Source organism: Hemiscyllium ocellatum, chromosome 35, assembly GCF_020745735.1.
Source record: "Hemiscyllium ocellatum isolate sHemOce1 chromosome 35, sHemOce1.pat.X.cur, whole genome shotgun sequence".
Classification (NCBI taxonomy): Eukaryota; Metazoa; Chordata; class Chondrichthyes; order Orectolobiformes; family Hemiscylliidae; genus Hemiscyllium; species Hemiscyllium ocellatum.
Genome location: NC_083435.1, coordinates 2,201,442 through 2,229,291, shown reverse-complemented (window position 1 = coordinate 2,229,291; position 27,850 = coordinate 2,201,442). Strand labels below are relative to the sequence as shown.

The 27,850-nt window shown below is 48.4% G+C and overlaps 1 protein-coding gene across 1 annotated transcript; it reads left to right on the top strand.

Moving 5' to 3' along the window:
* The first annotated feature begins 352 nt into the window (after positions 1-352).
* Positions 353-26,500, top strand: LOC132832541 (uncharacterized). Its single transcript, XM_060850630.1, has 9 exons — positions 353-381; positions 1,828-1,913; positions 6,186-6,254; positions 8,874-8,949; positions 10,413-10,515; positions 16,170-16,291; positions 17,652-17,809; positions 23,007-23,312; positions 25,646-26,500. The coding sequence occupies exons 3-9, from the start codon at positions 6,193-6,195 to the stop codon at positions 25,695-25,697; spliced, it is 879 nt and encodes a 292-aa protein (XP_060706613.1). The 5' UTR covers positions 353-381; positions 1,828-1,913; positions 6,186-6,192; the 3' UTR covers positions 25,698-26,500.
* Positions 26,501-27,850: the final 1,350 nt, after the last annotated feature.

Sequence of the window (27,850 nt, the reverse complement as noted above, 5' to 3'; positions counted from 1 at the left end):
GGAGAACAGGAACTCTGACTGTCTACACCTGGTGCCCTGACATTCCACACTGTACTCGGTGTTCAATCCCATATCATGGTAACCCTGGCAATGTTTCCCACAGTAACAATACCAGCTCGGGTCTGTGAAGTAATTAGTGGGTGGTGCCTTAGTGCCAAGGGAAGCGCTGATCTCAACACGGAGTGATGTGCTGGATCAGAATTATCTCTCAATTATCATGTTGCAAGACTGTGACACAATATCAGTGGTTAAGGTCATCAGAAATACTTGAATGTGATCCCCACGTTGTTGGGTGTGAGCTGATGAACTCCTCCCTGTTCAGCCTTTCCATTTAAATATTCCACTCGCACAGGGAACAAAGCAGAATATTTTAATATTGAGGTAAGTCGCTGTCTCTCATCATCCACATCTCACAATCTTCTCTCCTGCACAGACTCAGCTCGATGGTACAGTCACAGACAGCACTGACTGAATACTCTTTTATCCAAACACTCCTCATGTTTCACTGGGGCATTTGGACAGGAACGGCCTGACACTCTGTAAACTCTCATGGATTCTCTCCATCCCTGTCTCTCCCAATCCCCCACCCCCAGCCTCTCTCTCTCTCTCTCTCTCTCTCTCACACACACACACACACAGTCCCCATCTTTCACACACAGTCTCTCTCTCTCTCTCTCTCTCTGTCTCTCTCTCCCCCCTTATTTCTCATACTCTCTCTCTGCCCCAACTCTCACACACATGCTCTCTCTCCCTATCTCTCACTCTCTCTCTCTCCCTATCTCTCACTCTCTCTCTCCCTATCTCTCACACTCTTTCTCTCTGTCTCTATTTCTCACGCACATGCTCTCTCTCCCTATCTCTCACCCACACACACTCTCTCTCTATTTCTCACACACTCTCTCTCCCTATCTCTCAGACACTCTCTCTCTGTCCTTATCTCTCTCACACACATTCTCTTTCTCTCTCACACACACACACTCTCTCTCTCTATCCCTATCTCTCACACTCACTCTCTCTATCACTATCTCACACTGTCTCTCTCTCTCTCTCTCTCCTTCTCTCTCTGTGCCCATCTCTCAGACTCTCTCTCTCTCTGTTCTTCTTCATATTCTCTCTGTCCCTATCTTTCACACATTTTCTCTCTCTGTCTGGATCTCTCAAACACTCTCTCTCCCTATCTCTCACTGTCTCTCTTTGTCACTATATCTCACATTCTCTCTCTATGCCCATCTCTCACACTCTATCTCTTTCTCTGTCCCTTCCTCACACTCTCTCTGTCCGCATCTTTCACAACACTTTCTTTCTCTCTCTGTCCATACCTCCCAAACTCTCTGTTCCCATCTGTCACACTCTATCTCTCTCTGTGCCTTCTCTCACTCCCTCTCTCTCTGTCGTATCTTTCATGCACTCTCTCTCTCTCCCTCTCCCTCTCTCTCTCTCTCTCTCTCACACTGGAGAGGGTGGGACAGTTGCTCAGTGGTTAGCACTGCTGCCTCACAGTGCCAGGGACCTGGGTTTGATTCCAACCTCTGGTGGCTGTCTGTGTTGAGTCTGCAAATTGCACATGTGAGTGCATGGGTTTCCTCTGGGTGCTCCGCTGTCCTCCCACAATCCAGAGCTGTGCACATTCAGGTGGATTGGCCATTGCTAAATAGACCATAGTTTCCAGGGACTGACAGGCCAGATGGATTTGACATGGGAAATGTGGGATTACATGGTTGGGGGTTGGGTCTCAGTGGGATGCACTTCAGGAGTCAGTATGGGCTGAGTGGCCTGTTTGCACACTGTAGGATGCTCTGCTCCTCTCTCTGTCTCTCTCCATTATAGGTTTTGGATCATACTTTGGAAGATTGTTTTTGTAACCAGGATCAGAGACTCAGCACAAACGGAAAAGGTGACCTCACAGGAAAACCGTACGTTCATTGGCTGGTAACTGCTACTAATTTAACTGTTTTATAATTTTCAAATTTCAGGTAAATTGGGGAAATATTTAGGGGTTACAAAGTAAAAGATGAGTAGGAAACTTTTAAAAACCAAATTAAGAGCTGAGTAAGTGAAATGGAGTTGCAGGGCCAGGGGATGTATTATACCTGGATGGTGGAGATGCTGGTACAGCCCATTGTGCTTCAAAGGGACCACATCTGGAGCAAGTGTTGGTGGTTTGAAGAATTCTGGCTCACAGCTGATGAGCTGGAGTCTGAGCTCCAAACACTGTCACACATCAGGGATGGGGAGAGTTACCTGAATGCTGTGTTTCAGGAGGCAGTCACACACCTTTGATTAATTGCTTCGTATTTGGTCAGTGGTCAGGGACAGGAGGGTGTGACTATGAACAAGGCAGGTTCAGGGATCCAGGAGGTTGTACTGAGGGAGTTTGTCGATCAGATTTGGGATTCTTGGTCTCTGTGTGGATGAGAGCGTGTGCTGGAGGGAGGGTGAGCAAACTGATCATAATCCTGTGGGACAGGATGATGGTCCTGATACAGCCATCCAAGATGGAGGGGAGAAAATCGGAATGTAAATGTAATTTGGGATAGTATTGTTAGGGGAATGGACACTGCTCTCTGTGGGCAGGATTGAGAAATCTGAAGGTTGTGTTGCCTGGTGCCAGCGTTCAGGAGATCTAATCTGGGCTCCAGGAGAATTAGGAATGGGAGGGGAAAGATCCGGTTGTTGTGGTCCATGTCAGTTCCAATGATATTGGGAGAACGAGGAAAACATTTCTACTGTGGGAATGTGAACAGCTAGGGGCTAAATTAAAAATCAGAACCAAAAAGGGAATCATCTCTGGATTACTACCACGGGTTAATTGGCACAGGATCAATCAGATTAAAGAGGTTAACGCATGGCTCAAAGATTGGTGTGGGAGAAATGGGTTTGAATTCACAGGACATTGCGATCAGTACTGGGAAAGGAGGGAGCTGCTCCAATGGGATAGATTCCATGTGGATCATACAGGGACCAGATTCCTGGCATAACTAGGGTAGTGGGTAGGGCTTTAAACTCAGTGAGGGGGAATCACTCACATGGAAAGTGTTAAAGCAGAGGGAGAGCTCAACAGAGGGTATTAAACTTAACAGAAGAAGTAAATGGACAGAGTGTCTGGGAAGGGCCAGGAATCTAACTTCAGATACAGCACATAAAGGGACAACTATGAGAAGGGCTGCAGTCAATGCAGGGCTGAGGGTGTTGTACTTAAATACAAACAGGATACAAAACAGGGTAAATGAGCTTGTGGCCCAGATTGAAATTGGCAGGTATGATGTTGTGGGTATCACAGAGAGGTGGCTGCAAGGTGATCAGGTCTGAGAGCTAAATATCTAAGGATACACATCAGATTGAAAGGACAGTGAGGTGGGTGCAGGGGGTTGGTTTGCATTGTTGGTAAGAAATGAAATGAAATTGATTTCAAAAAGTGATACAGACTCACAAGATGTAGAATCTGTGTGGATCGAGTTGTGAAACCACAAAGGAAAACAAGCCCCTGATGGATATTATCTACAGGGTTCCTAGCAGTGGTCAGTGTGGAGGGCAGAAAATAAATCAGGAGAGAGAAAAGGCATGTAAGAAAGGCATTATTCTAATAATCATGGAGGACTTCAAAAGACAAGTGGATTGAGAGATTCAGTTTAGTCACAGATCCAAAGAAAAGGAATTTGTGGAAAATCTCGGATTTTTTTTAGCAACCTGTGGCAGATCCTAAAAGGGAACAGACAGTTCTGGATTCAGTGATGTGTCATGAGGCAGACTGGATTAGGGAGATTAAGGTGAACTGTGGGGCAGTGACTGTTAATGATAGAATTCACCCAACAGTCTGAGAGGGAGAAGCTGGACTCAGATGTAACGGTATTATCATTGAGTGAAGTTAATTACAAAGGCATATGGGAGGAGCTGACAGATTTGCTTCGTAGGGGAACCTCCCAGGGAAGACAATGGAGCAGCAATTTGGGAGATACTTCAGAAATTCATCCCAACATATTCAGAGGAGGATGAGGGTGACAAGGGAAGTCCCTATCCCTCACACTCTGTCTCTCTGTTCCTATCTCTCACACTCTGTGTGTGTCTCTCTCTCTCTCTCTGTCCCTATCTCTCACACTCTGTCTCTCTGTCCCTATTTCTCACACTCTGTTTCTTTCTCTCTGTTCCTATCTCTCACATTCTGTCTCTCTCTGTTCCTATCTCCCATATTCTGTTTTTCTCTCTCTCGCTCTCTCTCTCTGTTCCTACCTCTCACATTCTGTCTCTCTCTGTTCCTATCTCTCATATTCTGTCTCTCTCTCTCTCTCTCTCTGTTCCTATCTCTCATATTCTGTCTCTCTCTCTCTCTCTCTGTTCCTATCTCTCACACTCTGTCTCTCTCTCTGTTCCTATCTCTCACTTTCTGTCACTCTCTCTCTCTCTGTTCATATTTCTCACATTCTGTCTCTCTCTCTGTTCCTATCTCTCACACTCTGTCTCTCTTTCTCTGCTCCTATCTCTCACACTCTGTCTCTCTCTATGTCCCTATCTCTCACACGATGTTTCTCTCTCTCTCTCTCTGTCCCTATCTTTCACACTCTGTCTCTCTCTGTTCTTATCTCTCATTCTCTCTCTCTCTCTCTCTCTCTGTACCTATCTCTCACACTGTCGGTATCTGCCCCTGTCTCTTACACTCTGTTCCTATCACTCTGTCCCTATCTCTCACACTATCTCTCTCTCTCTCTCTCTCTCTCTCTGTTCCTATCTCTCACACTCTGTCTTGCTCTCTCTCTCTCACTCTCTCTCTCCTTGTTCCTATCTCTCACACTCTGTCTTGCTCTCTCTCTCTCACACTCTCTCTCTGTTCCTATCTCCCACACTCTGTCTGTATCTGCCCCTGTCTCTTACACTCTGTCTCTATCACTCTGTCCCTATCTCTCACACTGTCTCGCTCTCTCTCTGTACCTATCTCTCACACTGTGTCTCTCTCTCTCTGTTCCTATCTTTCACACACTCTCTCTCTCTCTGTTCCTTTCTCTCACACTCTGCCTCTCTCTCCCTGTTCCTATCCCTCACACTCTTGTCTCTCTCTCTCCCATTCTGTGTCTCTCTCTCTGTACGTATCTCTCAGACTCTGTCTCTCTCTGTCTGTTCCTATCTCTCACTCTATCTCTCTCTCTCTCTATTTCTATCTCTCTCACACACTGTCTCTCTCTGTCCCTATCTCTCACACTCTCTCTCTCTCTCTCTCTCTGTTCCTACCTCTCTCACACTCTCACTCTCTCTCTCTCTGTCTCTGTTCCTATCTCTCTCACATTCTCTCTCTCTGTCCCTATCTCTCACACTCTGTCTCTCTATCTCTGTTCCTATCTCTCACACTCTGCCTCTCTCTTCCTGTTCCTATCTCTCACACTCTTGTCTCTCTCTCTCTCCCATTCTGTGTGTGTCTCTCTCTGTACCTATCTCTCACACTCTATCTCTCTCTGTCTGTTCCTATCTCTCACACTCTGTCTCTTTCTGTCTCTCTCTCTCTCTCTGTTTCTATCTCTCTCACACACTCTCCCTCTGTCCCTATCTCTCACACTCTGTCTCTCTCTCTCTGTTCCTATCTCTCTCACACTCTCTCTTTCTGTTCCTATCTCTCACACTTTGTCTCTCTCTCTGTTCCTATCTCTCTCACACTCTCTCTCTCTCTCTGTTCCTATCTCTCACACTCTGTCTCTCTCTCTCGCTCTCTCTCTGTCCCTATCTCTCTCACACTCTCTCTCTCTGTTCCTATCTCTCACACTCTCTCTCTCTATCTCTGTTCCTATCTCTCACACTCTCTCTCTCTCTGTTCCTATCTCTCTCACACACTCTCTCTCTGTCCCTATCTCTCACACCGTGTCTCTCTCTCTCTCTATCTCTGTTCCTATCTCTCACACTCTGTCTCTCTCTCTCTCTATCTCTGTTCCTATCGCTCACATTCTGTCTCTCTCTCTCTCTGTTCCTACCTCTCACACTCTCTCTCTCTGTTGCTATCTCTCTCACACTCTCTGTCTCTCTGTTCCTATCTCTCACACTCTCTCTCTGTTCCTATCTCTCTCACTCTGTCACTCTGTCCCTATCTCTCATGATTAGGATTTGTCGGTGTCAGACTGGGGTGCCCAGTGTGTGAGCCAGTGCTGAGTGAATGAAGTGAATTGAATGATTGCTGGGTGTTAATGGGAGATATTCCTTTGTTACAGAGTCACAATGTCTCTCTGGCTGTTACTGGTTGCTGTTGGGCTCTTCGTTGATGGAGACTTGGCCCACAGGTAGGAACCTCACCCTCAGAGACCGGACACACATCCGTGTCCTTTCAAGCTGTGTTCAGGATCCGGAAAGGACCATCATTCCTATCACAGTATCCAGTCCAGTCACCTGCACAGATTAAAGACATCAGGAACAGGAATAGGCCATTCGGCCTCTCATGCTGGCTCCTCCATTCAGTGTGATCATGGCTTACCCTCTATCTCAACACTATGTTCTCCCTTTCTCTCCAACCCCCTTTCAAATTGACCAAATCTCTCTTGAATACACTCAGTGCTGTTCCCAAACTCCTCAGCCCCCTACGAGAGTGAATCCCTTGGGGTCATAATCCTTTGAATGAACAAATCTTTCCTCATCTCCATCAGAAATGGTCTACCCTTGATCACCCCTGGGGCTGTCCCTCATCTAGAAATCAATCCCCAACCAAACCCCAATCCCCCATCCCCAGGGAACTCCCCCTCATACCCAGGGAAACACTCCCATTCCCAGGGAATCCCCCATCCCCAGAGGAACACCCCCGTCCCCAGGAAACCCCCATCCCTAGGGAACACCCCCCCATCCCCAGGGTGACCCCCCCATCCCCAGGTGAATCACCCTCATTCCCACGGAAACCCCCCATCCCCAGGGAACACCCCATCCCCAGGGTAACCCCCGCCCCACCCCATCCCAAGGAAACCCCACATCCCCAAGGGAAACACCCCATCCCAAGGGAAATCATCCCCAGCCACATGGGAAACCGCCCCCATCCCAGGGAAACTGCCCACCCTCAGGGAACACCCTCCGTATGTTGGCTCGGACATTTTGCCCGAAACGTCGATTTCGCTGCACTTTGGATGCTGCCTGAACTGCTGTGCTCTTCCAGCACCACTGATCCAGAATCTGGTTTCCAGCATCTGCAGTCATTGTTTTTACCTCTAGAATATTACCCATTTCAGTCTGACCCGACCTCCCAACAGTTGAAACTTGAGAGAATCCAGGCCCCTGAGTGAATCACTCTCCACCCACAGGACACTCCTACCATCCCCTGGAGCAGCTGGGTGAGTCTCCCAAAACACTTTGTCTGAGGTGAGTCAATGCTCCTCTAGGTAGGGAGACCCAAATCACAGACACACATCATTCCAGGAATGGTCTTACCACAGGAAGATGACCGAAGATCTCAACGTCAATCCTCTGGCAGTGCAGGACAGATAAACAACTGTCTACCCCAATTCCTGTTGGAGTGGGAACTGTGGGATATTTACAGAGTATCAGAGACACTGACAGTGAGGTGTTTAATATGGGAGTGTGGGGTATATCACAGTGTGGGATATCAGTGATTACAGGGTGTATCAGGGACAGTTACTGTGAGGTGTTTAATATGGAATGTGCTGTGTATCACAGTGGGGGTATCAGTGATTACAGGGTGTATCAGAGACAGTTACTGTGAGGTGTTTAATATGGGAGTGAGGGGTGTATCACAGTGTGGGATATCAGTGATTACAGAGTATATCAGAGACAGATACAGTGAGGTGTTTAATATGGGAGTGAGGGGTATATCACACTGTGGGATATCAGTGATTACAGAGTGTATCAGAGACAGTTACTGTAAGGTGTTTAATATGGAGTGTGGGATATATCACAGTGTGGGATATCAGTGATTACAGAGTGTATCAGAGACAGTTACTGTGAGGTGTTTAATATGGGAGTGAGGGGTGTATCACAATGTGGGATATCAGTGATTACAGAGTGTATCAGAGACAGTTACTGTGAGGTGTTTAATGTGGAGTGTGGGGTGTATCACAGTGTGAGATATCAGTGATTACAGAGTGTATCAGAGACAGTAACTGTGAGGTGTTTAATATGGAGTGTGGGGTGTATCACAGTGTGGGATATCAGTGATTACAGACTGTATCAGAGACAGTTACTGTGAGGTGTTTAATATGGAGTCTGGGGTATATCACAGTGTGGGATATCAGTGATTACAGAGTGTATCAGAGACAGTAACTGTGAGGTGTTTAATATGGAGTGTGGGGTGTATCACAGTGTGGGATATCAGTGATTACAGACTGTATCAGAGACAGTTACTGTGAGGTGTTTAATATGGAGTCTGGGGTATATCACAGTGTGGGATATCAGTGATTACAGGGTGTATCAGAGACAGTTACTGTGAGGTGTTTAATATGGGAGTGAGGGGTATATCACAGTGTGGGATATCAGTGATTACAGGGTGTATCAGAGACAGTTACTGTGAGGTGTTTAATATGGGAGTGAGGGGTATATCACAGTGTGGGATATCAGTGATTACAGGGTGTATCAGAGACAGATACAGTGAGGTGTTTAATATGGAGTGTGGGATATATCACAATGTGGGATATCAGTGATTACAGAGTGTTTCAGAGACAGTTACTGTGAGGTGTTTAATATGGGAGTGAGGGGTATATCACAGTGTGGGATATCAGTGATTACAGAGTGTATCAGAGACAGTTACAGTGAGATGTTTAATATGGGAGTGAGGGGTGTGTCTCAGTGTGGGATATCAGTGATTGCAGAGTGTATCAGTGACTGTTAGGTGATGTATATGGGAGTGAGTGGTTTATTTCGGAGTGGGATTTGAATGATTAAAGTTGTGTTTTTCTATTACACAGTCCTGTGAGGATCTCTTTCATTGAACCTCGTGTCTGCTTGGATTTTGATGTTTTCTGTAACAGCACTGATTTTGAGGTAACTCCGCGCTCTCCTTGTGGATTGGGATCTGTTCTCTTCGCTTGTTAGTCCTATGTCTGGCAGACTTTGGGAAGTTGTTTGACTGGGAATTCCTGGCTGTGTGAACCATCCACTCTTCTGCCCAGGACAGGTCTCTGCCTGCCTGTCCTTACCCTATAGCATTTCTGTGTCTCTCCCCTTCACTTTGTCATCTCTTGTTAGACATTTTGCTGTGGTGTGGGAAGGGGCTGTTGTTCCCATCTTTTCTGTACTGGCCCTTCCGGCACTCAAACTTGGTCCTAATCCTTTGCACTGACCCTGTGCACCTTGGGCTGTGTTGTAAGCCCCTCCAGTTTCCTCAGCACGGCCTTTTTGAGATACACGCTGTGGTGTTACTGTCCACAGATCTGCGAGCCCCTGATCCCAGCTCCTTGTTCACTCACCTGCGCAGCTGGAGGCAGGGGGACAAGAGAGGGAGAGGGGGAGAGGTGTTGTGAGAGAGAGAGGGGACGAGAGGGAGGGAGAGAGAGAGAGCCTAGAGAGGGAGAGAGGAAGAGGGAGAGAGAGAGCAGGAGAGGAGGAAAGTGGGTAAGAGAGGGAGAGGGGGAGAAAGGGAGAGGTGGAGAGGAGGGAAGAGTGGGAGGCAGAAAGGTAGACAGGTAGAAAGAGAGGGAGAGAGAGAGTGAGCAGGCGGGAGGGGGGAGAGAGGGAGTGAAAGAGAAAGAGAAAGAGGGAGAGTGGGAGGGGAAGAAAGAGAGAGGGAGGGAGATAAGGAGAAAAAGAATGGCTGAGAGAGGGAGAAAGGGAAGGACAGTGGGAGGGAGAGAGGGAGGGTGGGAAAGAGAGTGGGAGGGAGATAGAGAGGGAAGAAGGGAGGCATAGAGGGAGTGAGAGAGGGAGAGGAAGGGAGAGGAGAAGGGACGGGGGGAGGACAGAGGTGGGGAGGGAGATTAATCGGGAGGTAGAGATTGTGGGTGGAAAACAGGGAGGGAGAGAGGAAGGGAGAGGGAGAGAGGGAGAGGGAGACCGAGATAGCACTGGGTTAGGGATGCTGGGGAATTTAACTCCAGTGTCATCATATGCCTCGGTTGATGGAGTTAGTTTGAGAAGGTGGGAACTCCATGATTACCGGGAACTGGTTAGCTCAGTTGGTTGGACGATCTTTGTTGATGAAGGGTTGACACTGTCAGCTGGGTGGATTCAATTCCAGCTGGGATCACCATGATGGACCCTTTTACTCCACCTCCAGCCCCTCAGGTGACCCTCATGATGACCCTCAGGTTAAAGCCACCTCACCCTCACCACTGCCCCCACTCTCTCTGTAATGGGACTGTGTAACTCTGAGCTACATTCTCATCTTTCTCAATGACTTTCTCTCCCTGAGTGTACTTTATCGAGCTGTCTCTGTCTGTCTGTATGGAGGCTGGTTGGGATTGCACCTCACATTTCTCTCACTACTCCCCAACCCCCCCCCCCCCCAGACCCGTTTCTATAACCAGACGTTCTGGGTAGGCACCTCCCTTGGTAGATTCAGAGACAGCCAACAACGCCTCGCAGCCTACACTCAAGGGCAGAACGCTGACGGTAGGTGAAGTAGGGGCACAGTGTGGGTGGGGGAATCTGTTCCAGAGACAGCCAGCAACTCCTGCAGGCTGCTTAGTGCATGACCCTCCAGGGAAGGGAGCTTGGTGAGAACTGACTGGAGAAGCAGTACCCCTTGAGGGGGGAGAGCTACATTGCACCCTTGTGATATACAGGAGGGTTATATCCACGTGGGTGATATACTGGAGGATTATATCCCTGTGGGTGATCTACTGGAGGGTTATATCCCTGTGTGTAATATACAGGAAGATTATATCCCAGTGTGTGATCCACAGGAGGGTTATATCCCAGTGAGAGATACAGAATAGTTATATCCCAATGTGAGAAGCACAGGAGGGTAATATCACAGTATGTGATATACAGGAGGGTTATATGCAAGTGTGTGATATACTGGGGGGTTATATCCCAATGTGTGATATACAGGAGTGTGAGATTACAGTGGGTAAAACACAGCAGTGTTATACCCCAGTGAGAGATACAGAGGAGGGTTATATCCCAGTGTGAGATATACAGGAAGGTTATATCCCAGTGTGTTATACACAGAGGGTTAGATCCCAGTGAAAGATACACAGGATAGTTATATCCCAATGTGTGATGTACAGGAGGTTAATATCACAGTGTGTGATACACAGAGGGTTATATCTCAGTGAAAGATACACAGGATAGTTATATCCCAATGTGTGATGTACAGGAGGTTAATATCACAGTGTATGATACACAGAGGGTTATATCTCAGTGAAAGAAACACAGGATAGTTATATCCCAATGTGTGAGGTACAGGAGGGTAACATCACAGTGTGAGATATACTGGAGGGTTATATCATAGTGAGTGATATACAGGAGAGTTATATCACAGTGTGTGATACATGGGAAGGTTATATCCCAGTGTGTGATATTACAGGTGGGTTATATCCTAATGTGTGATATACAGGAGGGTTATATCATAGTGTGTGATACACAGGAGGGTTATATCCAAGTGTGTGATATTATAGGAGGGTTATATTCCAATGTGTGTTATACATTAGCAATTTATCCACGTGTGTAATATACAGGAGGGTTATATACAATTGCAAAATACACAGGAGAGTTATATACAATTGTGTATTATACAGGAGGGTTATATCCCAGTGCTGGAGGTAAATGAGGGTTATATCCCAGTGTGTGATATTCAGGAGGGTAATATCAAATATGTGATATACAGATGGGTTATATGCCAGTTACACAGGAGGGTAATATTGCAGTGTGTGATATACAAGAGGGTTATACCCCAATGTGTGTTACACAGGAGGGTTATATCCCTATGTGTGATATATAGGAGGGTTATATTCCAATGTGTGATATACAGGAAGGTTATATCCCAATGTGTGATATATTGGAGGGTTATATCACAGTGTGTGATACACAGGAGGGTTATATCACAGTGTGTGATACACTTGACTGTTGCATCCCAGTGTGTGATAGAGGAGAGGGCTATATCCCAATGTGTGATATATTGGAGGGTTATATCCCAATGTGTGATATACAGGAAGGTTATATCCCAATGTGTGATACACAGGAGGGATATATCACAGTGTGTGATATACAGAGGGGTAATATCACAGTGTGTGATATACAGAGGGGTAATATCACAGTGTGTGACATATACAGGAGGGTAATATCACAGTGTGTGATATGCAGGAGGGTAATATCCCAGTGTCTGATGTACAGGAGGGTAATAGCACAGTGTGTGATATACAGGAGGGCAATATCACAGTGTGTTATATGCAGGAGGGTAATATCACAGTGTGTGATACACAGGAGGGTTATATCACGGTGTGTGATACATTGGATTGTTACATCCCAGTGTGTGATAGAGGGGAGGGCTATATCCCAGTGTGTGATAGAGGGGAGGGCTATATCCTAATGTGTGATATACTGGAGGGTTATATCCCAATGTGTGATACACAGGAGGGATATATCCCAGTGTGTGATACACTGGAGGGTTATATCACAGTGTGTGATATACTGGAGGGTTATATCCCAATGTGTGATATACTGGACGGTTATATCCCAACATGTGATATACAGGAAGGTTATATCCCAATGTGTGATACACAGGAGGGCTATGTCCCAGTGTGTGATTGAGAGAGGGCTATATCCCAATGTGTGATATACTGGAGGGTTATATCCCAATGTGTGATATACTGGAGGGTTATATCACAATGTGTGTTACACGGGAGGGTTATATCACAGTGTCTGATATACTGGATTGTTACATCCCAGTGTGTGATAGACAGGAGGGCTATATACAGGAGAATAATATCACAATGTAAAATATACTGGAGGCTTAGAAACCCAATGTGTGATGTACAGGAAGGTAATATCGCAGTATGTGATATACAGGTGGGTTATACCCAAATGTGAAATATGCAGGAGGGTTATATCCCAGTGTGTGATATACAAGAGAGTTATAACCTGGTGTGTACTTTATAGGAGTATAATATCACAGTGTGTTATATACAGGGGTAATATCACAGTGTGTGATATACAGGGGTGTAATATCACAGTGTGTGATGTACAGGAGGGTAATATCCCAGTGTGTGATATACAGTGGGGGGGGGGGGGTAATATCCCAGTGTGTGATATACAGAAGGGTAATATCCCAGTGTGTGAAATACAGGAGAGTAATATCACAGTGTGTGACATACAGGAGGGTTACATCCCAGTGTGTGATGTACAGGAGGGTAATATCCCAGTGTGTGATGTACAGGGGGGTAATATCACAGTGTGTGATATACAGGGGGTAATATCACAGTGTGTGATGTACAGGAGGGTAATATCCCAGTGTGTGATATACAGTGGGGGGGGGGGGGGGTAATATCCCAGTGTGTGATATACAGGGGGTAATATCACAGTGTGTGATATACAGAAGGGTAATATCCCAGTGTGTGAAATACAGGAGAGTAATATCACAGTGTGTGACATACAGGAGGGTTACATCCCAGTGTGTGATGTACAGGAGGGTAATATCCCAGTGTGTGATACACAGAGGGTTACATCTCAGTGAAAGATACACAGGATAGTTATAACCCAATGTGTGATGTACTGGAGGGTAATATCACAGTGTGAGATATACTGGAGGGTTATATCATAGTGTGTGATATACAGGAGAGTTATATCACAGTGTGTGATACATGGGAAGGTTATAACCAGTATGTGATATTACAGGCAGGTTATATCCTAATGTGTGATATACAGGAGGGTTATATCATAGTGTGTGATACACAGGAGGGTTATATTCCAATGTGTGTTATACATTAGCAATTTATCCATGTGTGTAATATGCAGGAGGGTTAAATACAATTGCATAATACACAGGAGAGTGATATACAATTGTGTATTATACAGGAGGGTTATATCCCAGTGCTGGAGGTAAATGAGGGTTATATCCCAGTGTGTAATATTCAGGGGGGTAATATCAAATATGTGATATACAGATGGGTTATATACCAGTTACACAGGAGGGTAATATCGCAGTGTGTGATATGCAAGTGGTTTACACCCCCATGTGTGTTACACAGATGGTATTATCCCAATGTGTGATATACTGGAGGGTTATATTCCAATGTGTGATATACAGGAAGGTTATATCCCAAGGTGTGTTACACAGGAGGGTTATATTACAGTGTGTGATACACAGGAGGGATATCACAGTGTGTGATATACTGGATTGTTGCATCCCAGTGTGTGATAGAGGGGAGGGCTATATCCCAATCTGTGATATACTGGAGGGTTATATCCCAATGTGTGATATACAAGAAGGTTATATCCCAATGTGTGATACACAGGAGGGATATATCACAGTGTGTTATACACTGGAGGGTTACATCCCAGTGTGTGATAGACGGGAGGGCTATATCCCAATGTGTGATATGCAGGAGAATAATATCATAATGTGAAATATACTGGAGGATTATAAACCAAATGTGTGATGTACAGGAGGGTAATTTCACAATGTGTGATATACAGGTGGGTTACACCCAAATGTGAGATATACAGGAGGGTTATATCCCAGTGTGTGATATACAAGAGGGTTATATCCTGGTGTGTACTTTATAGGAGTATAATATCACAGTGTGTTACATACAGACAGTAATATCACAGAATGTGATGTCCCAGAGGATTATATCTCAGTTTGTGCTATACAGGGGGGTAATATCATAGTGTGTGATGTATAGGGAGGTAATATCCCAGTGTGTGATATACAGGGGGGTAATATCACAATGTATGATATACAGGGGTGTAATATCCCAGTGTGTAATGTACAGGAGTGTAATATCACAGTGTGTGATGTACAGGAGGGTAATATCCCAGTGTGTGTTATATACAGGGGTGAAATATCATAGTGTGTGATATACAAGGGGATAATATCCCAGTGTGTGATATACAGGGGGGTAATATCACAGTGTGTGATATACAGGAAGATAATATCCCAGTGTGTGATATACAGGAGGGTAATATCCCAGTGTGTGATATACAGGGGGGTAATATCACAGTGTGTGATATACAGGAGAGTAATATCACAGTGTGTGATATACAGGGTGGTAATATCACAGTGTGTGATATACAGGAGGGTAATATCCCAGTGTGTGATGTACAGGAGGGTAATATCCCAGTGTGTGATATACAGGGGGGTAATATCACAGTGTGTGATATACAAGGGGTAATATCACAGTGTGTGATATACAGGCGGCTAATATCCAAGTTCGTGATGTACAGGAGGGTTACATCCCAGTATGTGATGTACAGGAGGGTAATATCACAGGGTATGATATACAGGGGGGTAATATCACAGTGTGTGATATACAGGAGGGTAATATCCCAGTGTGTTATATACAGGAGGGTAATATCACAGTATGTGATATACAGGAGGGTTACATCCCAGTGTGTGATGTACAGGAGGGTAATATCACAGTGTGTGATATACAGGGAGATAATTGCCCAGTGTGTGATATACAGTGGGGTAATATCACAGTGTGTGATATACGGGAGGGTAATAACCCAGTGTGTGATATACAGGAGGGTAATATCACAGTGTGTGATATACAGGGGAGTAATGTCCCAGTGTGTGATATACAGGAGGGTAATATCACAGTGTGTGATATGCAGGAGGGTAATATCCCAGGGTATGATATACAGGAGGGCACTATCACAATGTGTGATATACAGGGGGTAATATCCCAGTGTGTGATGTACAGGAGGGTAATATCACAGGGTATGATATACAGGAGGGTAATATCCCAGTGTGTGATATACAGGGGTGTAATATCCCAGTGTGTGATATACATGGGGTAATATCACAGGGTGTGATATACAGGAGGGCACTATCACAGTGTGTGATATACAGGGAGATAATTGCCCGGTGTGTGATATACAGTGAGGTAATATCACAGTGTGTGATATAGGGGAGGGTAATATCCCAGTGTGTGATATACAGGAGGATTATATCATGTTTACTGAGACCACAGAGTGCTGATGTTGTTGCTGTTGGTCTCTCTGTGGCTGCAGTATTTTACCAGGTTGTCAGCACTGACCAGAAGTGATGCTGACCCCATGAATACAGAGAGTTGCCCCATTTCCATTTCTGTTTCCCTCAGGCCTGGTCTTCAACTCGACTGCTCAGTTCCTCGCCTCGTTTGATGTCAATGGAGAGTCCGTCCTGTACTTGTTGCTTCCTGAAGGACTCCAGGGGAATGCTCCCATTCCCAATGACAGCCTGGTAAGGACTATTCCAGAAGGAGCTGGTCAATCTGCCCTGCATCTTTGCAAGCCACCTCTCCACACCGTGAGAGTGACTCAGTGCTGCCTTCCCTCCCCTATCCCTGCCCCAACTACATCCCACCATTTCTCTCCAAATAGCCGTCCAATGTCCCTCTGGAACTTCCCATCCTCTGTCCCTCTGGAACTTCCCATCCTCTGTCCCACTGGAATGCCCCATCCGATGACCCTCTGGAATGCCCCATCTGATGACCCTCTGGGATGCCCCAGTAGAAGCTGCCTACTCCATTTCCAGGCAGTACATTTCACACCCTCAGTACCCGCCGGGTGAGAACCTTGCCCGTTATAATTATTCTCAGCTCTCACCTCTCTCTGTGAGTTGCTGCACATTCACTACATCCTTCCCACCAGCTGGTGGTCTATAGACAGCACTGAGCAATATCACTGGACATGTTTATTCTGTAACTCTGACACATTGGGTTCCTCCTCAGCCAACACTGTTCCCCGACCTCCTTTCTCCTTTTCCTCCCAAATTCCACTCGCGAAGATCAGATCACCAGCCTCGGGCCCTACCTGGCACCAGAACCCTGACTTCCCCACAACATCATCATTCCAACCTTCGCCTGCAACTCCCCAGCCTCATTCATACTCACACCTACACCCTTTACTGGGGGAGCCAGCACTGGCCCAAATCCCAGTGACTGACCCAGATCACAGTGACTGTCCTACTGCCCAGTGACTGGCCTGGTACCCTGTAACTGGCCCAAATCCCAGTGACTGACCCAGTACTCAGTGACTGACCCAGAGCCCAGTGGCTGACCCAGTGTCCAGTGAGTGACACAGTGCCCAGTGACTGTCCCAGTGCCCACTGACTGTTCCATTGCCCAGTGACTGTCCCAGTGCCCAGTGGCTGACCCAGTGCCCAGTGACTGTCCCAGTGCCCAGTGACGGTCCCAGTGTCCAGTGACTGACCCAGAGCCCAGTGACTGGCTCAGTGCCCAGTGACTGTCCCAGTGCCCAGTGACTGTCCCAGTGCCTCCAGTGCCCTGTGACTGGCCCAGTTCCCAGTAACTGTACCAGCGCTCAGAGTCTGTCCCAGTGGCCAGTGACTGACCTAATTCCCTGTGACTGGCCCAGTTCCCAGTGATGTGTGGCCTTGTGAAGTCTATCCTGTGGGTTTTTATGAATTTGCTGGATGTTATAGTGAATCCAGGATTTCTCCTGATGGGGCTGTGATAGAGGGACACATGAAGGGAGGGGAAGGTGCTGAAATATTCAGCTCTCTCCGACAGACAGGCTCCAGGTAAAGACAGCGTGGGATCTTCCTTACAGTGCTCACTGTCCCTCTCCATACCCTCTAGGTGTTCCTGACCAATTTCTCTGAGCGGGTTATCTACAGCAAGACTGTGAAAACTCCAACCAGGAGACTGAAGAGACAGGTGGAGAAATTCAATCAGACCCTGGCTCAAGACAACGTCAGCTACCTGAACTCGGTTTTCTTTGTGGCTCACTGCTGGAGGTTAGCATAGAGCGAGAGCTCAGCTGGGACTGCCCTGTAGCCCTTGTGGTAGTGGTGGTGGGGTGAAGCAGTCAGGAAGGAGGGTATGGTGTAAAACCAGGGTGACTGCTCTGGGCAGGAGGTGGCTAAACAGAGCCAGTGATGGGTAGGTGCCAGAGGGAATGCCAGTGCAGACTGCCAGGGCCCAGGGTAATCGTGTGGGGGTCACAGGCTGGATTCCTATCCTGGCAGAGGGTGAATCTAAATTTAGTGGCTCTGGATTAAAAGCCAGAGCATGTACCTCTCTAGTGATGACTGACAATTCACTGCCACAGAAGGTTTACTGGAAGGTGTGAACAGAGACGATAATCATCATTTTCTGACTGTCATTCAGGCTGACAGTGGGATACTGCATCAGACCAAACACACAAACACTCACATCCTCTCTCTCTCTCTCTCACACACACACACACTCACATACTATCTCTCACACACACACACCCTCTCACACACACTCACACGTGCACACACACACACAAACACTCACATACTCTCTCTCTCTCTCTCACACACACACACACACACACACACACACGTACCCTCTCACACACACCCTCTCACACACACACACATACACACACACGCACACACACACACTCACATACTATCTCTCACACACACATACCCTCTCACACACACTCACACTCACATACTCTCTCTCTCTCACACACACACACACACACACATACCCTCTCACACACATCACATACATCACACACACACACACACACAAACACTCACATACTATCTCTCTCACACACACACTCACACGTGTACACACACACTCACTCACATACTCTCTCACACACACTCATACGTGCACACACACAAACACTCACATACTGCCTCTCACACACACACATGCACCCTCTCACACACACACACACGTGTGCACACACACACACACACACAAACTCACATACTCGCACACACACCCTCTCACACACACTCACACGTGCACACACAAACACTAACATACTCTCTCACACACACACAAACACACACACCCTCACACACACTCACACGTGCACACACAAACACTAACATACTCTCTCACACACACACAAACACACACACCCTCTTACACACACTCACACCCTCTCACACACACACACACACTCACATACTATCTCTCACACACACACACCCTCTCACACACACTCACATGTGCACACACACACTCAAACACTCACATACTCTCTCTCTCACACACACACACACACATACCCTCTCACACACATCACTCACACACACACACAAACACTCACATACTCTCTCTCACACACACACCCCCTCTCACACACACTCACACGTGCACACACACAAACACTCACATACTCTCTCTCACACACACACCCCCTCTCACACACACTCACACGTGCACACACACAAACACTCACATACTCCCTCTCACACACACACACACACACACAAACACTCACATAATATCTCTCTCTCACACACACACCCTCTCACACACACTCACACATGCACACACACACTCACTCACATACTCTCTCACACACACTCACACGTGCACACACACACACACACAAACACACACACACTCACTCACACACTCTCTCACACACACTCACATGTGCACACACACACAAACACTCACATACTCTCTCTCTTACACACACAAACACATACCCTCTTACACACACTCACACGTGCACACACACAACCACTCACATACTCTCTCTCTCACACACACACAAACACACGCCCTCTCACACACACTCACACACACTCATGCACACACAAACACTCACAGGTGCACACACACACAAACACTCACAGGTGCGCACACACACACACACACACACACAAACACTCACATACTCTCTCTCTCACACACACACAAACACACACACACATACCCTCTCACACACACACATGCACCCTCTCACACAAACTCACACGTGCCTACACACACACTCTCTCAAACTCACACGTATGTGCACTCACATGCACACATATACACACACACGTGCGCATACACACTCTCTCTCACACTCACACGCACACTCTCACAGGCGCACACACATACTCACACCCACACACACATATGCGCGCACACACACACACACACATGCACTCATACACACACGCACACTCTCTCACTCACTCACGCACTCACATTCTCTCTCACATACACACATTCTCTCTCTCTCTCGCACACACACTCTCTCTCTCATACACACTCTCTCTTACACACTCATCCACACACGCTTACAGACACACACTCACATGCACATACACACACACTCACGTGTGGACTCAGACACTTAAACATGCTCACTCACGCACACACATTCTCACACACTCATTTACACACACACACTCAAACATACATGCACACCACCACATGCACCCTCAAACACACACGCACACTCCCACACTCACAGACACACAGAATCTCTCACACATGTATTCTTTCTCACTCACACACACTCATATGCATATACCTTCACACACCCTCTCACAATCACACACTCTCACACTCATACTCTCTCTCAAACACACTTTTTGTCTCATACACACCCATCCACACACACTCACAGACATACACACTTATATGCACACATACACACAGACACTCAGATGCAGACTCAGACACTCACATACACACTCACTCGTGCACGCAAACACACACAGCATTCATACTCGCACACATGCTCAAACACACACACTCCCACACACACATACTCAAACACACACATGCACACTCACTTGTACACACAAACACACACAGCACTCATACTCACACACACGCTCAGACACACCCACTCCCACACACACATACTCAAACATACACATGCACACTCCCACATGCATACACTCCCAGACACTTTCACCCTCATACACTCCCACACTCAGATTTGCACAGACACACACTCCCTGACACTTTCACACACACATTCAAACATTGCCACTTACTCATGCACATTCACATGCACACACTTCCCGACATACTTTCACACACACACTCCCACAGACACTCCCATACACCCGCTCACGCACTCACTCTTTCTCACACACACACACATGCACACACTCACACACATGTGCACTCACTCTCACACATCCACACTTACACTCCCACACACTCACTCACTCTCTCACACACACTATCTCTCACATACTAACACACAGATCGACACGGACACTCACATGCACACACCCTCTCTCATACAAACCCATCCACACGCACTCACACACACAAGCAAAGACGCTCACACACAAACTCACTCACATACATTCACATACACACGTATACTCTCACACACACACTCACCCACCCACACACACTCAATCACACTTTCTCTCTCTCTCACACACACACAGAGATGCACACACACACTCTCACACACAACCACACTCACGCACTCTCATGCACAACTACCCACACACACTCACACAAACACACACAGACACTCACACGCAAACTCATACAACTCTCACACACACACACACACACATTCACACACACACACACACACACACACACACACATTCACACACACACTCTCTCTCTCTCTCTCTCACATATGCATGCTTACATGAACACTCTGTCTCTCATACACACCCACCCACACCCACCCACACACACACATGCACACTCTCTTTCTCACTCTCAAACATTCTCACACACACTTACACAGACACACACACACTCTCCCTCACTCACAGACAAACACACAAACACAATGGCTACAAGAGCAGGTCAGAGGCTGGGAATCCTGCAGCGAGTGACTCACCTCCTGACACCTCACAGGCTCTCCACCATCTAAAAGGAGGGTGAGAGAATCCTCCCCACTTGCCCAGGAAGGGGGCAGCGCCAACAGCACTCAAGAACCTCAACATCATCCAGGAGGGAGAGAAGGAGGGAAGGAGGGTCAGAGGGAAGGAGGGAGAGAGAGAGAGGGAGGAAGGGATGGAGGAAGGAGGGAAGGAGGGAGGGAGAGAGAGAGGGGGAGAGAGGGAAGAAGGGAGAGAGGGAGACAAGGGGAGAGAGGGAGGGAGAGAGAGGGAGGGAGAGAGAGAGGAAGGGAGAAAGAGGGAGAGGAAGGAGGGAGGGAGAGAGAGAGAGGAAGGAGGGAGGGAGAGAGATGGAGGGAGGGAGGGAGAGAGGGGGGTAGAGAGAGGGAGGAAGAGAGAGCAGGAGGGAGGGAGAGAGGGAGGAAAGGAGAGAGGTGGGGAAGAGAGAGAGGGAGAGAGGAAGAGGGGGGAGGGAGAGAAGGAGGGAAAGAGAGGGAAGGGAGAGAGAGAGGGAGAATGGGAGTGAGAGAGGGCGGGAGAGAAGGAGTGAGGGTGGGAGAATGGAGAGAGAGAGAGAGATCAAGTGAGAGAGGGCGGGAGAGAGGGAGAGAGAGTGGGAGGGAGAGGAGAGATGGAGGGAGGAAGGGAAGGAGAGAGAGGAAGGGAAGGAGAGAAGGAGGGAGGGAGAGAGAGAGAGAGAGGAAGGGAAGGAGAGGGAGGGAATGGAGGAGGGAGAGGGAGAGAGGGAGGGAGGGAGGGAGGAGAAGAGGGAAATAGAGAGGAAACCCTCATTGCTCACTATCTCTGAGGGTCTATCTGTGTCTCCCTCACTATCTCTGAGGGTCTATCTGTGTCTCCCTCACTATCTCTGAGGGTCTATCTGTCACTCCCTCATTATCACTGAGGGTCTATCTGTGTCTCCCTCATTATCACTGAGGGTCCCTCTATCTCTGCCTCACTATCTCTGAGGGTCACTTAGTCTCTCCCTCACTATCTCCATGCGTCCCTCTGTCTGTCCCTCACACTCTCTGAGGGTCCCTCTGTCTGTCCCTCACACTCTCTGAGGGTCCCCCTGTCTGTCCCTCACTATCTCTGAGGGTCTCTCTGTCAGTCCCTCACTACCTCTGAGGGTCTCTGTCTCTCCCTCACACTCTCTGAGGGTCTCTCTGTCTGTCCCTCACACTCTCTGAGGGTCCCCCTGTCTGTCCCTCACTATCTCTGAGGGTCTCTCTGTCAGTCCCTCACTACCTCTGAGGGTCTCTGTCTCTCCCTCACACTCTCTGAGGGTCTCTCTGTCAGTCCCTCACTATCTCTGAGGGTCTCTCTGTCTCTCCTCACTGTGAAAAGGAGAATGACAATATCTCCCTCCCCTTCTCTTTCTCTGGGACAGGAAAGGAAACGGAAACGGAAACGGAAACGGAAACGGAAATGGAAACGGAAACAGAAACGGAAACGGAAACGGAAACGGATGTGGAAACAGAAACAGAAACCAAGTTATAAAGGCAAAGAAAAGGGGACCTCCAAAGCCAAATGAGCCAGCGGGAGATTCTCCACCCCCATGTAATAATCAGGTTCGCCCGACCCCCATAAGTGATTTGGAGTCGGTTTTGGGTGACGAGGTGACCGAGCGGCCGAACAATTTCCGAAGGGGAAATAATGCAAAGAGGAAGGATGGGCGGCGAAAGTTCAGGAAGAGGTGAGAGAATGGACCGTCCCACAGCAAGGAGGAGAGGGATGTTTGGGTTGGTTGGTATTTGGTGACAGTTTGATGGGGGATTGGTATTTGGTGACAGTTTGATGGGGGATTGGTATTTGGTGATGGTTTGATGGGGGATTGGTATTTGGTGACAGTTTGATGGGGGATTGGTATTTGGTGACAGTTTGATGGGGGATTGGTATTTGGTGACGGTTTGATGGGGGATTGGTATTTGGTGACGGTTTGATGGGGGATTGGTATTTGGTGACGGTTTGATGGGGGATTGGTATTTGGTGACAGTTTGATGGGGGATTGGTATTTGGTGACGGTTTGATGGGGGATTGGTATTTGGTGACGGTTTGATGGGGGATTGGTATTTGGTGACAGTTTGATGGGGGATTGGTATTTGGTGACAGTTTGATGGGGGATTGGTATTTGGTGACGGTTTGATGGGGGATTGGTATTTGGTGACGGTTTGATGGGGGATTGGTGTTTGGTGACAGTTTGATGGGGGATTGGTATTTGGTGACGGTTTGATGGGGGATTGGTATTTGGTGATGGTTTGATGGGGGATTGGTGTTTGGTGACAGTTTGATGGGGGATTGGTATTTGGTGACGGTTTGATGGGGGATTGGTATTTGGTGATGGTTTGATGGGGGATTGGTTTTTGGTGATGGTTTGATGGGGGATTGGTTTTTGGTGACAGTTTGATGGGGGATTGGTATTTGGTGACGGTTTGATGGGGGATTGGTGTTTGGTGATGGTTTGATGGGGGATTGGTATTTGGTGACGGTTTGATGGGGGATTGGTATTTGGTGATGGTTTGATGGGGGATTGGGTTTTGGTGATGGTTTGATGGGGGATTGGTTTCTGGTGACAGTTTGATGGGGGATTGGTATTTGGTGACGGTTTGATGGGGGATTGGTGTTTGGTGATGGTTTGATGGGGGATTGGTATTTGGTGACGGTTTGATGGGGGATTGGTTTTTGGTGATAGTTTGATGGTGATTGGTATTTGGTGACGGTTTGATGGGGGATTGGTATTTGGTGATGGTTTGATGGTGATTGGTATTTGGTGACAGTTTGATGGGGATTAGTATTTGGTGACAGTTTGATGGGGGATTGGTTTTTGGTGATGGTTTGATGGGGATTGGTATTTGGTGACGGTTTGATGGGGATTGGTATTTGGTGATAGTTTGATGGTGGATTGGTATTTGGTGACGGTTTGATGGGGATTGGTATTTGGTGATAGTTTCATGGTGGATTGGTATTTGGTGACAGTTTGATGGTGGATTGGTATTTAGTGACGGTTGATGGGGGATTGGTATTTGGTGACGGTTTGATGGGGATTAGTATTTGGTGATAGTTTGATGGGGGATTGGTATTTGGTGACAGTTTGATGGTGGATTGGTATTTGGTGACGGTTTGATGGGGATTAGTATTTGGTGACAGTTTGATGGGGGATTGGTTTTTGGTGATGGTTTGATGGGGGATTGGTGTTTGGTGACAGTTTGATGGGGGATTGGTATTTGGTGACAGTTTGATGGGAGATTGGTGTTTGGTGATGGTTTGAAGGGGGATTGGTATTTGGTGACAGTTTGATGGGGGATTGGTATTTGGTGATGGTTTGATGGGGGATTGGTGTTTGATGATGGTTAGATGGGGTTTGGCTATTGGTGATGGTTTGATGGGGGATTGGTGTTTGGTGATAGTTTGATGGGGGATTGGTATTTAGTGACGGTTGATGGGGGATTGGTATTTGGTGATGGTTGATGGGGGATTGGTATTTGGTGACGGTTTGATGGGGGATTGGTATTTGGTGACAGTTTGATGGGGGATTGGTATTTGGTGATGGTTTGATGGGGGATTGGTGTTTGGTGATGGTTAGATGGGGTTTGGCATTTGGTGATGGTTTGAGGGGGGATTGGTGTTTGGTGATAGTTTGATGGGGGATTGGTGTTTGGTGATAGTTTGATGGGGGATTGGTATTTAGTGACGGTTGATGGGGGATTGGTATTTGGTGACAGGTTGATGGGGGATTGGTATTTGGTGACGGTTTGATGGGGGATTGGTATTTGGTGACAGTTTGATGGGGGATTGGTATTTGGTGACGGTTTGATGGGGGATTGGTATTTGGTGATAGTTTGATGGGGGATTGGTATTTAGTGATGGTTGATGGGGGATTGGTATTTGGTGACAGTTTGATGGGGATTGGTATTTGGTGACAGTTTGATGGGGGTGGGTGAGTGGAGCTGCAATCTGGTTTGTGCATGGATTGACACAGACTGTCCTGCAGAGTCTCTCGGGCTAACCCTTTCTCCATTTCAATTGCAGTTTCGAAATCTGGTTCGAGAGCATCGGATTTCCCGACTGCCCCATCCCGTGATTGCGCAGATGGAGCTGGGATATTGAGGCCGGAATGATGCTGGAATGGGAACAAAGATTCCGGGGCCTCCCTCTAAACTCTGTTTTCTTCTTAATCCTACCCGTCCCCCTGACTAACACACAATCCCACTACACACCCACAGGAAGCCAAGTGATCCTAACCCCCACCTCCCTTTTCCAGCATTCAGTCTGTCACACTGCCTGAGACAGTGTTTCCCATGAGGGTCACACCACAACACCCCTGACAATAAGGATCCTTCCCCCACATTCACTCAGTGTCCGAACATCCTCAGGTCTTCAGGACAGCTCTGTGCAGCCTGAACAACACCCAGACCAGTCACCGGACCTCAGCACCCTCCTCTAATCCTGTCACATACTCATAGGGAAGGGACCTGCTCCTGACTTCAGAGGGTGTGGGGGAGGGGGGAACACAGAGGTCTCCTTGTGAGTTGACGGAGGGAGTGGGGAAGTGGGAGAATGATGTGGGTCATGTCCTGAAGGATTGGGATAAAATGCAGGGTTCATGTTCTAGAGACCGTCTCTCTGTCCCTGTCCCTCTGTCCCCGTCTCTCTCTCTCTCTCTCTCTCTCTCTCTGTCTCTCTCTCTCCGCCTCTTTCTCTCTATGTCTCTCTCTCTCTCCATCTCTCTCTCTCTCTCAGGGGCTGACTGATGGTGGGGATGGGGTTGGTGGGTGGCAGACTGGTTCTGTTTAAATTTGTGTGGGCAGACCCTTACCCCCACCCCCCTCCCCACTCTGTAATTCCCTCACAATTCATCAATAAAACTTCTGTATCGCTTGGAAAGTTCCTGTGTCATCCCTCACACCCTAGGAATGTCAGGGGGGTGGTGGGGGTCAATGACGGAGGGGAACATGGGGGGAGGGGGTCAGTGATGAAGGGGAATATGGGGGGAGGGGGTCAGTGAGGGAGGGGAATATGGAGGAGGGGATCAGTGAGGGAGGGAAACACGGGGGAGGGCTTCAGAGAAGGAGGGGAACATGGGGGGAGGGGGTCAGTGAGGGAGGAAAACACGAGGGGAGGGGTCAGGGAGGGAGGGGAATATGGGTGATGGGTAAGTGTGGGAGGGGAAGTTTGGGGGGAGGGACAGGAAGGGTGGGGAACACGGGAGGGGGTCAGGGAGGGAGATGAACACGGGGGAGGTAGTCAGGGAGGGAGAGGAACATGGGGTGATGGGTCAGTGAGAGGGGGAAGTTTGGGGGGAGGCGTCAGAGAGGTAGGGGAACACGAGGAGAAGGTCAGTGAGGGGGGAACACGAGGAGGGGGTCAGTGAGGGGGGAACAGGAGGAGGGGGTCAGTGAGGGGGGACACGAGGAGGGGGTCAGTGAGGGGGGAACACGAGGAGGGGGTCAGTGAGGGGGGACACGAGGAGGGGGTCAGTGAGGGGGGGACACGAGGAGGGGGCCAGTGAGGGGGGAACATGAGGAGGGGGTCAGTGAGGGGGGAACAGGAGGAGGGGGTCAGTGAGGGGGGAACACGAGGAGGGGGTCAGTGAGGGGGGAACACGAGGAGAAAGTCAGTGAGGGGGGAACACGAGGAGGGGGTCAGTGAGGGGGGGACACGAGGAGGGGGTCAGTGAGGGGGACACGAGGAGGGTGTCAGTGAGGGGGACACGAGGAGGGGGTCAGTGAGGGGGGAACATGAGGACAGGGTCAGTGAGGGGGGGACACGAGGAGGGGGTCAGTGAGGGGGGAACACGAGGAGTGGGTCAGTGAGGGGGGACACGAGGAGGGTGTCAGTGAGGGGGGACACGAGGAGGGGGTCAGTGAGGGGGGGACACGAGGAGGGGGTCAGTGAGGGGGGGACACGAGGAGGGTGTCAGTGAGGGGGACACGAGGAGGGGGTCAGTGAGGGGGGAACATGAGGAGAGGGTCAGTGAGGGGGGAACACGAGGAGGGGGTCAGTGAGGGGGAGACATGAGGAGGGGGTCAGTGAGGGAGGACACGAGGAGAGGGTCAGTGAGGGAGGAACACGAGGAGGGGGTCAGTGAGGGAAGCAACACGAGGAGGGGGTCAGTGAGGGGGGACACGAGGAGAGGGTCAGTGGGGGGGGACACGAGGAGGGGGTCAGTGAGGGGGGACACGAGGAGGGGGTCAGTGAGGGGGGACACGAGGAGGGGGTCAGTGAGGGGCGGAC

What these genes read in the sequence shown, in the direction of transcription:
- LOC132832541 (XM_060850630.1), top strand. Translation starts at nt 6,193, where the DNA reads ATGTCTCTCTGGCTGTTACTGGTTGCTGTTGGGCTCTTCGTTGATGGA. An exon ending in GTAACAGCACTGATTTTGAG is followed by an intron (nt 8,950 to 10,412) that starts GTAACTCCGCGC and finishes CCCCCCCCCCAG; the next exon opens with ACCCGTTTCTATAACCAGAC. An exon ending in TTTGTGGCTCACTGCTGGAG is followed by an intron (nt 17,810 to 23,006) that starts GTTAGCATAGAG and finishes TCTCTGGGACAG; the next exon opens with GAAAGGAAACGGAAACGGAA.